Source organism: Vidua chalybeata, chromosome Z (assembly GCF_026979565.1).
Source record: "Vidua chalybeata isolate OUT-0048 chromosome Z, bVidCha1 merged haplotype, whole genome shotgun sequence".
NCBI classification, from domain to species: Eukaryota; Metazoa; Chordata; class Aves; order Passeriformes; family Viduidae; genus Vidua; species Vidua chalybeata.
Genome location: NC_071570.1, coordinates 58,795,810 through 58,813,352, shown reverse-complemented (window position 1 = coordinate 58,813,352; position 17,543 = coordinate 58,795,810). Strand labels below are relative to the sequence as shown.

At 43.2% G+C, this 17,543-nt stretch overlaps 1 protein-coding gene across 2 annotated transcripts in view; it reads right to left on the bottom strand.

Moving 5' to 3' along the window:
• MAMDC2 (MAM domain containing 2) overlaps positions 1 to 17,543 on the bottom strand; it is a 62,228-nt gene that overhangs the window by 11,018 nt on the left and 33,667 nt on the right. For both annotated transcript variants that reach the window (XM_053969149.1, XM_053969150.1), the window contains exons 7-9: positions 14,901 to 14,994; positions 12,151 to 12,297; positions 10,987 to 11,252 (exon numbers count right to left, since the gene is read on the bottom strand). In XM_053969149.1, coding sequence (XP_053825124.1) covers positions 10,987 to 11,252; positions 12,151 to 12,297; positions 14,901 to 14,994 — 507 coding nt within the window. The remainder of the gene's footprint in view (positions 1 to 10,986; positions 11,253 to 12,150; positions 12,298 to 14,900; positions 14,995 to 17,543) is intronic.

The window sequence follows — 17,543 nt, the reverse complement described above, 5'->3', positions numbered from 1 at the left end:
TAAGTGATGTCAAAAAACATTAGAATTTTTTTTGCATTTCTTTCTTTTCACACTGATTCCCTGGGTACAGTATAAATCAATATACACTGTATATATATACGATCATAGGTACTCACACCAACTAGGAGAGACAGTGCTGCAAGTACAAAGTAGGAAATCAGGATTTTAAATTCCCTGCCTTCTCACTTAACATTAACAGCATCTGTATTTACAGTATGTGCACACATACACACATATATAAATATAAATATATATGCACACAAACACACATATATGTATGTAGGTATAGACATGACTTGCTTAGCTGGATCATACCTGCCTAGCCTTTAAAATGTTTTATTTTCAAAATGTCATACTAAAGCCAGCTGGCCAGCTTCACATTTCCTGCTCACAGAACTCAATCCATCAACTTGTGCCAGACTGCAGTTAGCTAATTCAAAAAGAACTTGCAAAAACCATTAAAGAAACCAAGCAATGAAAATCTGCATCTTTTTATTGTTCTGATGCAAACAAATATGCTATCAAAACTAAAATGTATTAGATGGATTTTATGTGATTTTCTAAGCTTTGGGAGTAGTATTCATAGTAGAAAAAAAGATGAAGGATGTGAGTAATTGGTTGTTTTACAGCAATTGTTTTCTGGCTGAAAAAATAATTTTGACCTTCAGGACACATTGTTGCTGACTTGACCAGCTGTGAAGGAACTGCCAGGAGACTGTTTACTGTTTCCACATGGGCTGACCCAATCCAAAAGTGGCTCCTGGTAACCAAGAAGATGTTCAGCCAAACTACTATGCATGCCTACAACTTCTTACCATCCATGTCGACATATGATACATCTCAGAAAACAATAATATAGGCCCATCAGTCACTACATCTGTATTAGAGGAATGGTGGCAGCCCATCTTGTTTTGAGACCACCTCTTTCCACTGAAAGACCTCTTTTCACTTGTCTATAACATTGCCAAGACACAATGATCTCAGCTCAGATTTTCCATGCTAGGTCCTTGCTACAGCCTTGTTTTGGAAGATTTAATCCAAAACAGTTCCATCATTTCCAAGAACCAAGGCTAGGAAAAAGAGTTTATTTTGCCCCTATTATTAAACAAAAAAAAAAAAAAAAAAAAAAAAAAAAAAAAAAAAAAAAAAAAAAAAAAAAAAAAAAAAAACTGTGAAAATCTTGAGCACTCCTAGGTTTTGGAATAGGAACAGAAAAGTGTCAAGAGTCTGATCTTTATGCCAGTGCTATCTTTTCTGTCAAGTCATTAGTTTTTGAGAAACTAGAATTTGTAAGAAATGGGACAGGCAGGGCAAACAGAATGGAACATGAATAATATTACAGGAAAAAAAAAATTGGATTGTCCAGAGCTGAGAGTAAGATGAGGACTGGGGTGAGGGGCAGATGGGTGGTTCATTGCCTGTGAGACAGGTTAGATAAAATAAAGATGGCTTAGTGAGGATGCAAGAGACACAAGGACAGGTCACAGAAGACAGGACAAGAGTGTGTCATGTGTCTAAGCACTGTCTCCCTGCAGAGCCAGAAGTGTAATCCCTTACTTGCTGGTTCCCACCACTCCTTTCTACCAGCCAAAACATGCTCTGGTGCACCTCCAGAGCTGCCCTACATTGAAATAAGTGGGTTTTGCCAGCTATTTCACTACGTGCTAGGCAGACACATCTTCACAGATAACCAACCTGAGTGTTTACACAGTGCCACACAGTAATACTTTGTTTCCTTCTGTTGCCTTGGAAAAGAAGAAATAAAATAAAGCATGGTAAGACTTTAAAAAGTATTAAGGTTGAAGAGCTGGACATGAGATTGCAAGGAAAAGCCAGAATCAAGTTCTGGGAACTTGTGTTGATCTATTGGAAGGAAGGAGGGCTCTGCAGAGAGACTTGGTTTGGTTGGATGGATGGGCAGAGTCCAACAGCATGAAGTTTAGTGAGTCTAAGTGCCGAGTTCTACATTTTGGCCACAAAAATCCCCTACAGCGTTACAGGCTGGGGACAATGTGGCTGGACAGTGTTCAGGCAGAAAGGGACCTGGGGGTGCTGGTCGACAGCTGGTTGGATATGAGCCAGCAATGTGCCCTAGTGGCCAAGAAGGCCAATGGCATCCTGGCCCGCATTAGGAACTGTGTGACCAGCAGGAGTAGGGAGGTCATTCTGCCCCTGTACTCGGTGCTGGTAAGACCACATCTTGAGTGCTGTGTCCAGGTCTGGGCCCCTCAGTTTAGGAAGGATATTGAGATGCTTGAGCGCGTCCAGAGAAGGGCAACAAGACTGGTGAGGGGCTTGGATCAAAAGCCCTATGAGGAACGTTTGAAGGAGCTGGGGTTGTTTAGCCTGGAGAACAGGACCTTATTGCTCTCTACAACTTCCTGAAGGGAGGCTGTAGACAGGTGGCGGTCGGTCTCTTCCACCGGGCAGCAACTGACAGAACAAGAGGACACAGTCTCAAGCTACTTCAGGGAAGGTACAGATTGGATATTAGGAAGAAATTTTTCACTGAAAGAATAATAAAGTACTGGAATTGTCTTCCCAGGGATGTGGTAGAATCATCATCTCTGGATGTGTTTAAAAAAAGACTGGGCATGGCACTTGGTGCTATAGTCTAGTTGAGGTGTTAGGGCTTAGGTTGGACTTGATGATCTTGGAGGTCTCTTCCAACCTCATTATTCTGTGATTCTGTGATTCTAAATATTACAAGCAGACAACCTGTAACTACACCAGGTTTTCACCCTCTGCCTTAAGTAGATATGCTTAAACTTTGGCAATATTTGTCTTTGTTATGCTACCTTCCAATCTGTAAACATACCTTGATGTACTTTTCCATTTAATATGTTTCAGAACTTCACCCATTTTCTTCTGTTTGTCTAAGGAAAACTTCATAAACTGAACCCCCTGACAAATACATATTTACCTAAAGGGTGCCTGAAGTATGGTTTGCTGAACACATGCTGACTTCTGTAAAGTCCAATAAATCTCCCAATATTTTGTGATATTTGAGGAATGCATCCTCAACAGAAACATTTTGAGACTTGTTTCCATGGGAAGGAAGACTTTCACAAGACTGGAAGCACACAGAGAATGTTCTTGAGAATTGCAAGAGGCCAATAAACCATGCTGCAGAGCAAGGTTTTTCTTCCCCTCCTACACATCTTCAGGCTCAGAAGCAGCGAGGCAAGCTTCTTCACAACTGTTTTACATATCCTGACTTGTAGGAAAACAAAAATTGTTCTTCACAAATCCATGCTGGAAAAGATTTTCCATGTAAATGTCTGATGCTAAAAACCTACCACCTCCAAGGCTGTCAACCAGTTCTAACAGTCATGCTCAGATGTCATCACTACTGATGCAGTTGATTATGCTACATTAGCTACTAAACCCTTCCAGAAGTAATAAAGAAATACCTAAACAAGAGATGTCATGTTGTAGTTTGGTTTTATTTAGACAGTTGTCCTATTAATGTTAGTTAGGTTTGTTCCTTGTACTCCCCCATTTTTCCCTCACAGTGGTTTGTTCCAAGTTGTTTATCCTGAGAGTTCCTGCCACTTGGCTCCACAGTTACCTGTCAATCTTCTCACCTCTCCCTGTTTTCTCCTTACTTGGTCCCATCAGTCAAGGTTTGTTCACTCCCTGTTGGGTGTCAATCCTGTAACCACTCCCAGATTCTTCAAGAAAGTTCTGTATCACTCACTCCACCTTAGCCTTCTATTTGTCCCAAGACTTTATGCCCACCTCTGTTATGCTACCATTGGTTGTTACAGTCGATGTCATTCCTCTATCGTTTGTCCCCATTGGGCGAGCCAGGTTTTCACCCCTGTCCGCCTACCCCCTATTTAACCTGCTGCTATCCTTTGTTTCGTTGGCATTTTGTCACTGCATCCACCCCAAGAGCTCTTTGTTCCTGCCCCGCCTGGGGGAATAAAGACTCTTTGGGCTCGCAAACAAGTGTCCTTCTCTCATCTCTTCATCTCCTCTCAGTGTGTGAAGCTACCAAAGCTACATAACCCATGCCGCAGCACTCAGCACTACCAAGGTGGCAGACGCCATTTCCCTGGAGTGCCCACACATGTGGTGGCCACCTGGGCTCACACGGACAGTGCTAGCCGATTCATTTTGTCTGCTTGAGGTCACCACAGGTGGCGCCCACTGCAGGGCATTCCCGAGTCGCAGAGAGACGCCGCTGAGCTGTAGCGGACGCTGCCGTCTCTGCGTGGAAGTGCCCCATGCTGGACTGAAATTTAGGGCATTGGCTGTATGGATTACAGTCAGTGACAGTACCACCGCCCTCAAGGGAGCACGCAGATTTTTGTCCTGCAGTGCCCACGAGGGAGGAAGGCATAACTTCTCACCAGTCATGGATGACTACAGGAAGTCACCTTCAAGAATGAGGACCCTCGCTGCAGTTTCATTTCCGAAGCACACCAGTTGGGTAAGTCTCCAGCGGCTGGGACAGACCCGGCTGGGGCTTCCCTCACTGGGTGTGGGCTGGCCACGCTCCCGAGGGTAGGGGACATGCCGTGCACAGCGTGAGTGGCCTGCCACTGGCAGCTTTGGCCCATTTTTCTTTTTATTTGTTCTTTTCCTGCAGTGAGTGGGTGGGATTGCGTGAGTGAACAGCATGGGAGACACACTGGCCACTCACCAGAGAGAACTTTATATCCAAGTTAAAGAAATCCTAACTGGCAGTTGCGGGAGGAAGGTGAAGGTGTTCCTAAAGATTCGGTTAAGAATTTCGTCCAATGGTTGTTTTTTATCTTCCCGGGAATCTCGGCAGACGAGGTTAGAAACAAGGAGTTTTGGAAAGGGGTTGGCGCGAGATTAACGGAGGGAATAAAACATGGGGATCCCTCTGTCAAGGATAATTTTATTAAGCTGTTTGTATTAATTGGGGAAGTAGTTAAAACGGAAGGCACGCGAGACATGGACCAGGGAAGGGCTGAAGTGTGGCCATCGGGCAAATCCCCAGTTTTCCCTAAACCTGTTTCCCTACCCTCCTCTCCTTCCCTTTCTTCCCCTAGACCAGGTGTGCAGGGGGGACTAATCCACCAGCCACAGGTGCAGGGCAGCTCCCAGAATGCGGACCACGCTCCTGGCTCCCCCAAGTCCCCCCGGTACCCTCGCCCTGATGGCGCTGGCCATGCGGTCAGGACCCTACCCCTAACCCTCATCTCCATCTCTCTTTCCCAGTTATAAATCCCGGTTTCGGCGCAGCCCAATGCAGTTCTGTTCCCCTCAACCCTTTCCTTTGTTCTCCCGGAGAGGCACTGCTGCTGTGCCAGCGCAAAATGGTGGCAGCTTTGTCTCAACAAAATGGAAGCCAGGCACCCGTGGGCATTTCTCCTTCCCATAATCCCTTTGTTCCCTTTCCCACCTTTTCCCCAAACCCCTCCTCCTTCCCTGCTGACGTGGGTGCCACCCCTCCTGGAGATCGTGTTTCTCCCCCTCCCTCTGCTCCTCCTCTTGTGGGCGTTCCCTCTGGTCCTCTGCATTTTCCCATGGCCCCACCATTGGCCCTGCCCCCTCAGGCCACTGAGGTCTCTGCCAGCCCCCTTCCTGTTTCCCATGCCCCACCTCCAGGTTCCCACAGGTCCGAGGAGGGGGGGGGGGGGGGGGGTGCGGGGGGAGCAGGAACGGGCTTGTATAGTAGATCAGCCGTTTTTAGCTCTGGTCTCCTACAGCGTGGGAGGGGAAAACCCTAAGTGGGAACCCCTTTCCTACAAGTCTATAAAAGAGATCTGCAAAACACAGAGAGATTTCGGCCCAAAAAGTCCCTTTTTCAGGAGCATTTTACAAGCAACTCTTACATCAAAAACATTAGTCCCTGTGGACCTTAAGCGCCTGTTTAGTTGCTTGCTCCTTCCATCAGAATACAAATTATGGGAAAGAAAGTGGAAGAGATTGGCAGGGGATCTCCTCCCAGAGATCTTGGAGGGCCCATATAACTTTGACTTTGTAGAAGAACCAATCCTTTAGACCACCTTATTAGTGAGGGAGATTGGAGTGAAGCCCGGCTGCAGGCTAGGGGGATTCCAAACGTGGTGCTGGACATGTCCAGGGGTGCAGCAGAGCGCACGTTCCTGGCCATGCCCACCAAGGAGCCAATGCTATCATATACAGTGATTAAACAATCTGTTGCTGAGTCTTTTGTAGATTTTGTAGACAGAGTGAGAGCAGCTGTAGAGAGGCATGTGGGGGGACCGGAACTCCAGGACAAGCTTGTCCTGGAAATTGCCTCCATGAACGCCAATGAAGCGTGCAAAAGAATCATCCTAGCATTGCCGGTCTCACCACCACCAACCCTTGATCAAATAATAGAGGAACGCACACTGAAAGCACAGCTCACGACAGAGGAGATACTGAAGAAGCCTCGAGACAAAGTGGTCGCCCCAGCTGCCGTGCCTTCAAAGAACTGAGCTCCAAGGCAGTTTCCCTCTAAGCACCGGTGCTTCCACTGCCATCAGGAGGGACATTTTCTAGCCCAATGTCCACTTTTAGGGAGTGCACCACCAGGGGATGCGGGAGGGTGGGGGGGAGGGGAACCCCACATTTCAAAAAAACTAAAGGGGGAGCAATGGACCTGCCTCACGTGCAGATAAAAATGAGGTAGGTCGCGGTGCCACCTGAGGAGCCGTGATCCATCATATAGTGCCATCAGTAAGCGACTGCCTCTCAACAACTGACAAAAGGGAACCTTGTCGGCTTCGACTCACTAACCCTGTCCATTTCTATTCTCAGGACTGGCATTTCTTTATAGCGGATGCAGAGCTTCTATTGCACATCTGCTGCTGCGAAATCCGACAGAGAGAAGACCTCCTGAACTGTAGGTACCTTGTTGTCGGGGACACAAAACACGCTCCACTGGAGATAGGGATTCCTCCTGTGATCTCCACACTTAACCCGAGGGTCTTCTATCTCACGGCACGCTGTGTCCACCCCCCCCTTCCTACCGAAGGGCCAGATCATTGCACAGGCAATTCCCATCCCTCGTGCCCTGTGTAACGATCTGGAACTCTCAGTTTTTTACGTGAGAAGTTGGGAGAGGAAAAGCCCCTCGTATGGTGTGGCCTTAAGTGCGAGGGGCATTCAATACATCTTCAGGGGATGATGGACACAGGAGCAGATGTGACAGTCATTCCACCACACAAATGGCCATCACAATGGGGGTTGCAAAGCGTGGCAACACCAGTCTTAGGAGTAGGCGGGCCTCAATTCGCAAAACAATCTAAAAGCATAGTGCAAATTAAGGGACTGAACGGGCTATTGGCCTCAGGACGTCCATTCGTGATTGACAGCAAATTTACCTTGTGGGGGAGAGACGCCATGTCCCAGTGGGGAGCCAAATTGGAATTTCCGGCCCCCCAGAGTTTTTAGGTGCGGCCACTGAAGAGCACCCTACCCAGAAACTGAATTGGCTCACGGATCGGCCAGTCTGGGTGGAGCAGTGGCCGCTGAGTAAACAGAAATTAAAGGCACTCACGAAGCTTGTAGAGGAGGAACTAACTAAAGGTCATATTGTAGAAACAAACAGCCCCTGGAATTCTCCAGTTTTTGTTATTTAAAAACTGGGGAAGGATAGGTGGCGCCTCCTCCACGACCTGAGAAAAATTAATGATGTTATCGAGGACATGGGGTCCCTCCAACTAGGTATGCCATCCCCTTTTATGCTGCCCCAAAATTATAATTTGGCTGTTATTGATATAAAGGACTGTTTCTTCCAAATTCCCCTTCACTCAGCCAATGCTCCGCGCTTTGCTTTCTCTGTGCCCTCCATCAACAGAGAAGCCCCAGTGCGACGCTACCACTGGAAAGTATTGCCACAGGGCCTCAAATGCTCTCATCTGCCAGTGGTATGTCGCAAGAGTTCTGTCCCCGATGTGTGCCAAGTGGACATCCTATATTTTCTATCATTACATGGATGATGTGTTAGTCTGTGCCCCTGACAACGACATCCTGCAAAAAGCCTTAGAGGACACTATAGCGGCTTTTGTCGGTGGCAGGATTTGAGCTGCAAAAAGAAAAGGTGCAGTGTGTGCCACCCTGGAAGTATCTGGGCCTAGAAATAAACAACAAAACCGTTAGGCCCCAGCAGATAAAGATAGGTAACAATCCAAGGATGCTGAATGACCTCCAGCGCCTGTGTGGGTCCTTAAACTGGATCAGGCCCTGGCTGGGGCTCACCATGAGGGATCTCTTCCCCCTCTTCGACCTGTTAACGGAAAGAGAGGGGGATGACGGTTTAGATTCCCTGAGGACCCTGACCCAGGAGGCCAGAACAGCACTCGAGAAGGTCCAGACAACCATCACGAGCAGGGAGGTCCACCATTGTCAACCAGGTCTGCCTTTCCGCTTCATAGTACTGGGTGAGTTGCCACACCTCTATGGGATGATATTTCAGTGGGACAAGGGCCAACGGGATCCCCTCTTAATAATAAAGTGGGTGTTCCTTGGCCACAGGCAGTCCAAAAGCATTACCAGGCCACGGGAGCTGATGGCCCAGCTTATCATGCGGGCCAGGGCTCGCCTGCGAGTGTTAGCAGGGTGTGATTTCACGTGTCCACCTTCCCATCAGGACATTAACAGGGAAGATGACCAAGCAGACCTTTGAGCACCTTTTGAGACAAAATGAAAATTTGCAGTTCGCTCTTGATAGCTACTCAGGTCAAATTCAGATTGGGCACCCAGGTCACCATTCATTCAATACAGAGTTCAAATTATTACCAAAAGAGATACAAAGTACAAGACCACTCAAAGCTCTGACAGTATTCACAGACGTGTCAGGAAAATCCCACAAGTCAGTGGTTACTTGGAGGGATCCTGAGATTCAGCTGTGGGAAACAGATGTTAAGACAGTAGAGGGTTCTCCACAAGTAGCTGAGTTGGACGCAGTCGTCAGAGCATTTGAGAGATTTGGCAAAGCTTTTAATTTGGTAACCGATTCAGCTTATATTGCAGGAGTAGTATTGAGGGCAGAACATGCTGTCTTAAAGGAGGTCTCAAACCCGGTCATCTTTAGCTTGCTCGCAAAGCTAATACACCTGATTTCCCACTGAGAGCAACCATTTTACGTGGTGCACGTGAGATTACACACTGATCTCCCAGGCTTTATTGCCAAGGGGAATTGCAGAGCAGATGCCTTGGCTGCCTCATTACAACTAGCTAGCCAGCCTAACGTCTTCCAGCAGGCCAAGCTCAGCCATCAGCAATTCCATCAAAATGCCCCAGGTCTGGTCCACCAATTCCACCGTGACCAAGCCAGGGAAATAGTGGCCACATGCCCCAACTGTCAGGAGACCATCTTACCAACACTGGGATCCGGTGTAAATCCCAGAGGACTCCACAGTTGTGAGGTATGCCAAATGGATGTCACCAAAGTCCATGAATTTGGGAAACTCAAAAATGTCCATGTGTCAGTGGACACCTTCTTGGGGGCAGTTTTCACCTCAGCCCCCATCAGCGAAAGGGCTGCAGACATGAGAAAACATTTCATACATGCATTAGCAACCTTGGGGGTCCCAGCCACTATTAAAACTGATAACTGTCCAGCTTAAACTTCCAAGGTGTTCAGTAACTCCCTGCAGGAATGGGGGGGTCCAACATAAGACTGGGATTCCTCACTTCCCCACCGGACAGTCAGTAATAGAACAAACCCACCAGATGTTAAAACAGGTCATCCGACAGCAGCGGGAGATGTGCGAGTGCTGTCACCGCACAAGAGGCTCTGCAAGGTGTCATTTACCATCAATTTTCTAAACTGTTCTTTTGACAGGCCAGAACCACCAATCCTGAGACATTTCAAGCAGTACCAAGAGCTCCAGCCAGAAGAGTGGCCACCGGTGCTGGTGAGGGACCCAGATTCTAGAGAAATTCAGGGTCCATTCCCCCTTTTGACCTGGGGGCGGGGATATGCCTACGATGACACAAGTAAATTATAAGCTTGCCATTTTAACTTCTCTGCAAGGATTTTGGGATGATACTATGAGAAACTTTTCTAGTATGCACTTGCTGAGCACTAATAAAATTATTTTTTTATTCTCTAACACTTGGAAGGGCATTACAAATTCTATTATGTTTTATGGATAAAGTACAGAAAAAAACCCCATTGATACTTTAAGGTATCAGGTATCTGACAGCAAACACTATCCAACAGTTAGGACTGAAATTTTAAATGTAAATTTGCCTCTCAACACAACTGGGCACCTGGTTTTTGGTGACCTTCTATGGTCAGTAACGACTGTTATTTCAAAAATTAATTTGTAGTGGACAAAATGTTTAAGAAGTTTTTCTTTAATTTAGAAATACTTAAGAGTTGCAAGACAAGCTTCCATTCATATGTTCATCATCTTATCACACTCTGGTCAACATGTAGTTGATCCATTTCATTCTCTGTAGACAACTCACTGATAGTGCAAATCTGTTACAGAAATCAGGATAAATACAGAAGTCGCACTTATAGAAATCTGTATAAAAGTCAGTCTTTGAAAAAAGAGTGGAGATGAGGAATTACAATGGCTTAAAGACTTACTCAGGAGGTGATGTCAAGTACCAATGTGTTAGTAATTTCCTGAGATAATGTAATGACCTCTCCAACAAGACACTGCTAATTCTCCAAGTCCATTGCTCTCATTTACATTGACTTCTGGTTTTATTGTAACCCAGCAACTGAGTTTTGGGAATTAGGATCAGCTCTCCATTTTGACCAGAACTTGCCAGTACTTTTTGATTAATTAAAATCTGCAATTGAGTGCGACGATGATATGACTCACATAGCAAATAAGCAAACAAAAATGAGAGGATGTGGAGCATGCTGAGAAACCAAGACACAGCTGGCTTTTGTTAGAGCTCCTCTGGTGAAGTCTCCAGCTAATTCACTTTGCAGGTATAGCTCACTTAGGATTAATCCCTGCATACAAAAGAACTCTAAGAAGGCAAGGAAAATCTCCTCTCAGAATTCAGCAAATTTGAAGAGTTGGCTCTTACCTTGCAAGGCATAGGCTTCTTGAAGGAGATTTCAGCTTGAGTCCAAACTCCCTTTGGAGACTCCAAGACAGACCAGATTTTCTCTTGAACAACATGATTCTCCTCAAAGATATAAACTGCAAGAGTGCCACTCATCTTGAAAAACCCATATAAGGCATAATAAAAACGCAGACAAAACTGCAAGTTTCCTGGCAGGGTCGGGCCATACAGACGTCCAATATACCCAGGCTGTGATGTAAACTTTGTGTTTGCCAACAAGTAATAGCCTGCAAGACAGCATAATTATTGTATTTAATATGGTATTAGCACAGCTGATTTGCTATTAAAGCAGCTTCTGTTATTGCATGAGACTTGATGCAAGTCTGATGCAATAAAAACAGTTATAAAAACAGTTCCAATTGGCAAGAAATAGATTATCACACTCTGACAGGAAATAACCATTTTTTTCCAAAAGCATCCTGTCTGCTTCTAGCTAAACTGGCACATGGCTAAGTTACCAGAAATAAGCACTTATCAAATTTATCCTGAAAAATTCCCTGGCTTGCTGGCCTCACTGGAAAACTAGCCTTTTCAGGGTTACCATGGTGGGACAAAAAAAAGGAGGGTGGGCACAAGGCTTGTTATTCCCAGCACCAAGTATAAAGAACTGAGACCTTAGTGCATATGATTAATGACCATGAATACTCTACACAGAGAGATGTCTGAATTTCAGAACTTATTAACAGTCTTTTCACCATGTGGTTTCACTACATAATATTTATGTTTTCCCTTAAAAAAGCCAACTCTCCTAAGCCTAGAAGAGCTAAAAGGCCACTTTTCCTCTCTAAAAACAATGCATTAACTTATTACATTTACTTCCATATATTTTTTTTATTCATCCCTCCAGCAACTACAGAGCAGTATAGTGAAGATATTCTGATTTATGGCCCTGCCTGACTATTCAATAGGTGACTGTACACATGGGGAAGCACAGCCAGAGTTCCATATAGGACCAAGCTGTGAACACTGATTTTTAATGGCAGAGTGTTGCACTGAGGTAAGCTAACCATTGTGCCAGTGATATTACTTAACATAGTGAACAATGATACAACAGGATAACCTTAACCTTTTATACAACATTAATATATAGTTTGACTCTTCTAGGAAAAAGCAGTTTTGATTCACCAAATCCAGTAGTGTGGTCTCCTGCTCTATACACATTGCGCTTCACTTTCACTCTGCTCCATCCTGGGCCATCTTTGTGATCTTGGTAAAAATTACACAGATCTTCCTCAAAATTGCAGCCTGCATTGGCAGGATTGAAAGGAACTCCTAAAAGAAAGATGCATAGGTTCTGTTAGGATGAGTACATTGTGATAAGAATAGGTTTGATGCAGAAGGATGCCAAAGCATACTTTGGTTTGTCTTGCTTTACTGAAGATAAGCATGTGAAAGGATGTTACACATATATAGTGCACAGCCATGATGAAATCAAACTATCAAATTGCTATTGCAAGTTGGTCTTATATTCTTATATTTTTTTGCAGGAGCCAAGAGAAACCCTGCTTCATAGCCCCCCTAAAAGACACATGAGCTCCTCATATTAAGACTAGAGTCTTCCTTCAGGATAGATGATTCACAAGGACATTCAGACCATTTGTTTTCATCCGCTCCTTCATTCAAAAGATTATTAGGACAAAATAAGTGTGTCCGTGTGCCTGTGTGTGCACTGAACATCAACATTTAGTATTTTTTTTAAAGAGCACTTATTAAAAATCCTTTTCATAGTTATGTGTAACGTGTGTGCATATGCATCCTGTAAGTAGGTAAGCAAAATAATTTTTAGTTCCTGTACCACCTCAGGGCAATTTTGCTCTGGAGCTTGCCTCACACAGTGCTAACACTGCAGTGAAGAAAGCTGAATCATGTATAGTAAAGTTGATTAAAAGCAAAATGAAGACCCTCCCCAGCCCTGCTGATGGCTCCCTGAAAAAAAAAAGTGACTCTGCTGTATGGGCCATGCTAGTAAGTAAAACATTTCTACTTCTTCAAAGGCCTCACCAGTCTCTTACAGAAGGTGCCTGGGGAAGGAGAGGCACAACCCAAACCTATCATGCAAATTTTGGCTTTGCCAGGAGCCCAGACACAGGACATTGTGTACAGCACTCTACAGCAGCACATACGACTTTTCTTCATGGAGATGAAGAGAGCTTTTCCACCAGTGGCAGGTACACAGGCAATCAGCTTTAGTAGAACAAAAAATGTGGCTTTGGAGTGATGAGTGATGCCTGAGGTCTTTTCAGTCTCAGATAGGTCAAATCTAAGCCCTCCTATGTGTCTTAACTCTTCCTGCAGCCATGGCCTCCCATCTCTGCTTTCCTAGTTAAACAAAAGGCAGGTGGAGCACTGCCATGTGGCATTAAACCCATATTTTGACTCATCCTTTGCTGAGCAAGTTTAGTACTCTGGTACCTTTTCCTCCATTTGGTTAACATCAAGACTTCTGTTGAGCAAAACTTCCAGAAAAAAATAAAGAAAAAACTTAGCGCTGTTATATATACTGCTGTGGCCAAATACAAGGAGAATGAAGAGCTCTTGCTTTTTAAGATCTTTACTCAGAAGAACTGAAGATGACAATAATTGATAAGTCTAAAGGATCAAACAGTATAAGTTTTATTTCAACAAAGTATAAGGCAAATAATATACTTTCATTTCTCAACAAAAAACCCAAAACAACCACAAAACCAACATTCAAAATCAAAATTAGTAGGCAAAGTTCTAGATGAACCTATCATATTCAGAACAGATTCTGATCCATTCAGATTAGATCTGATTAGATCAACCATTCATTTAGATCTGAACTTCAGCCATTGGGGCAGAAAATGCTACAAAATTTATCCCATTTCTCAACAGATATAACTTATCTGAAAATTAAAATGGAAAAAACAGATAAGCAGCTCCAACCCCATGAAAATTGCAAGCATAACTTAGGATTTTTGTTGCAAAATAAAGCAGATACCAAAAAGTTACTGAGGAGATAATGAAATAATGGATTTACTCAGCCAGGAGATGTGGATTATTAATGATTAATGTATCTGGAATCTACCTCCTTCAGCAGTGATACTTCAGCAGTGGAGGCAGAGGTAGCAGATGCTCTGAGATAAAAAGGAGGGAAAAACAGCCTCTTTTTCATTGATTACTTTAAAGAATTTGCCAAAAAATTCAAACTTCTGACCAAAGGAATAGATGGCATCAGTGGGAAACCACTAATCTACTTTTCACTAGTGTTTAGTGCCACAGTAAAACCTCAGCAACCAGCTACTTAAGAGGCTGCATTCACAAATGACAATGTCCTTTGTCCCAAGTGCCTCTACATCAGAGGTCACAGGGATTCAGGTGGTGTCTGCTGTTGTGAAAACCTAACAAATACCCAACAGACACACCCTGCTGGAGATGAGTAATAACTTCTGGAAGAGTGAAGACAGGGAGGCAAGGCTCATGTTTTGGCTCTGAAGAGCACCTCAGGGCATGTGGCATGAATGCCTACACTGGCATTAATGAAAAGCCCAGGCCATCTTCTCCCTCATACCATCACACCTAGGAAAATCCACCCTCTCTTTCTGTGACAAGCCTGCAAGCAGCAATTTCTCAAAACCCGTAGTGATGCAAATACACCATTCAGTCCAGCGCTCCAGCTGCAGAACCCTGAGGGAAGGTCTTTGGAAAGGAAGCATTAAGAATTGGTTTCTGAAAAATTGAATGGCACTGGTGTTATCTGCTGTTATGTCTTCTGAAAGAAGAGGAGCCCAGTGGCACTAATCAGTTGAGAAGGCAGCACCAAAATTGCATATACTGACAGTTCTGAGGGGCAAGGCAGAGGGAAGGCAAGGCAAGGCAAAACAAGGGAGGTAAATAGCAGCAAGAGCTCATCATACCTGTCTGATTGCTGCAGTAAACTGGAGAGAAAGAAATGTCATCAAGGGCAACATAACCTCCCTTGGCGCTATTGAAAGCAACTTCAAATATTACCTAGAAATTATAATAAGTTGTTATTCATCTGCCATATATAGTCAGCAATAATTTTGGTACATGTCTTTGAAATACAGAATTCTGATTGAATGTCCCAGACAGACTCCAGCACATCTCATACAGCGCTGCAAGTGTGGGGACTAATTAAATTATATCACTTATTAGGGATATAAATCAGAGCCTGACCTTGGCACTAGATCATTGTTCACTCAAGGTCAAAGGAAAAACCAAAAGGAATATAGCACTTCTGCTTTATGAAGCACCACTTTTCAAGATGCAGTAAGGCTTCTGCCATTGTATTATACAAAACCACTATTCACAATCATCAGTCCGTACTACTGACTAGAATCTGTCTTGATCAAGAGCTGAAAACCCCCTATGTTCATGATTCTGCTATTAGTTTGCTGTAAATATCCTCAGACATTGAAACCTGTGACCTGGCATTAGCTGTCAGGGAAGATTTCCTGTACAGAAGAGCTATTGCTGTGTTTTGTTTACCACAAAGATCAAACAATGTATTGTATTTAGTAATTCCCAGGGGAAATAATTTCCTCAAGTAAGTGGAAAACCATCCATAATTCTTGAGGAAGCGTCTTAAAATTTCTTGTAAGTATCAAAGATCTGAGATACAAGAAAACTTTGAGAGCCACCCCCAGGGACAAAGTAAGGAAATAAGGACAAATGCTTTCAGAGTGAGATTCTTTTCAGTGAAAGAAATGTCTGTGATGTTTTGGCTGAGGATGGGAGGCAAACTAGGAGAGCTAGTGAAAGAATCCTGAGCAATCTCCTTTAGCCAGATGAAACAAAGAGGAAGGTCCTCTTGAAGCAACCAAAGGATTTATGTGTTGAGGTTTAATACTATTTCTATAAAATCATCTCTGAAATAATTACTATGTTAAGTTACACAGAAATTCCTTGAGCAGATTAAAGGCCTGTCTAGCCCAGTGTCTTTTTTCCAGCAGAGAGCACCTACTTTCAGAGAAAAAACTGAAGACAATGACAGGCTTTCAGTTCTTCCTCCCTTACATTATATTCCTGATGGATTCTTCCTTTCTCATTAGTTTTTCTGATCAGTTTTTTATCTTAATAATGGTATCTACAGTACATTGTGGATGCAAGTTCTACGGCTGAATGATATATGAAAAGACCCTCTGTTCATTTTATTTTTGAACTGTTACATGGTAACTAAGAATTTGGAACAGGAATGTAAATTTTGAGAAACAGGGAACAGTTAATTTTTTCTGTGTCCTTCATGACTCTTAAGAACCTCTAACATATTATACTTCCATCTTTTTTTATAAGGGCTGAAAACTGTTATTTCATTGATGTAACGTCTCCATACTTTAAATTATCTGCATCTCCCTCTTGGACAATATTTTAAAATATTTTTTTAATCTTCTTAATTTTTTTTTTTTAACTGAGGGAGCTGAAATTGTATACCCTGGTGAACACAAGGTTTCCTTGTGCATTTACCCAGTGGTACAACATCCTCTGTTTTGCTATATATTACCATATGGATAGTTTCCAACATTCTGGATGTATTTTTGAATGCCACCAGGAAATGAGTGGATATTTTCACAAACTCAACAACAGCATTGCCAAGCTCTAAGTGATCATTAATTAATTTCCATTCATAGTACTAGGACTGAGTTTATATGTACGTGAATTTAGTTTCTATTAAATGAATCTGTAATTCACTTACCATTCTGTATTATGAAGCCTTCTGAGAGCTGCCTTCCTTTCTTGTGAAGTCTGATGATTTAATTGGATTATCGCTGACTTTATAGAGTGTAAAAGGCCTATGTAGCATCTCATGAAAATTAGCTTTACCCCTAATAATTTCTGGAAATCTACAGGTTTATGGCGAATTAGCAAATAATTTATGTAGAATTATAAAGCAAGTTGAATTTATTTGTAATCCATGTATAAGAAGTATATATGTATAGAGAGAGTATATATGTGTGTGTATATAAAAAAATTACATATATATGTGTAAAATACACATGTAAGTATATATGTATGTAAATAATATACATACACTGTTTATTTCAGTCTTCTAAGTTTGGGGTATTTTTTAGAAAACACTAGAGAATAACATATTCAAATTTTTCTGATACTCTTGAAAGTCATTATAATAACCATCAAGAGCTGTCTTTCACATTTAAGGACTACTGTGCTTAGGACCCAAGTTTGGACTTTCTCTCATGAACTGCAGGATCTAATTAAGGTGGAGAATAGACCTCAAATATTTTTTTAAATTTTTCTTCTGCAGTATTTTTCTTATGCATTATTTTATAATACTCAACATCCTCAAAAATGGATCACAGAGTCAGAGAAACAGGGCACTGAGCGAACCTTGGTATTATTCAGCAACTAAAAATCCTCCTATCAGTCAGACTCTACAACCTCTCAAGATACTCTGATCAAGCACTAAATGACCTGGCTTCAAAATCAAGCATGAGTGTGTAAAGTGATCCCTCCTTGAAGGCCTTTACACAAAGGGTAAAGGAAATCACAGATCACAACCATCTTTACAGCCATCTTTCAGA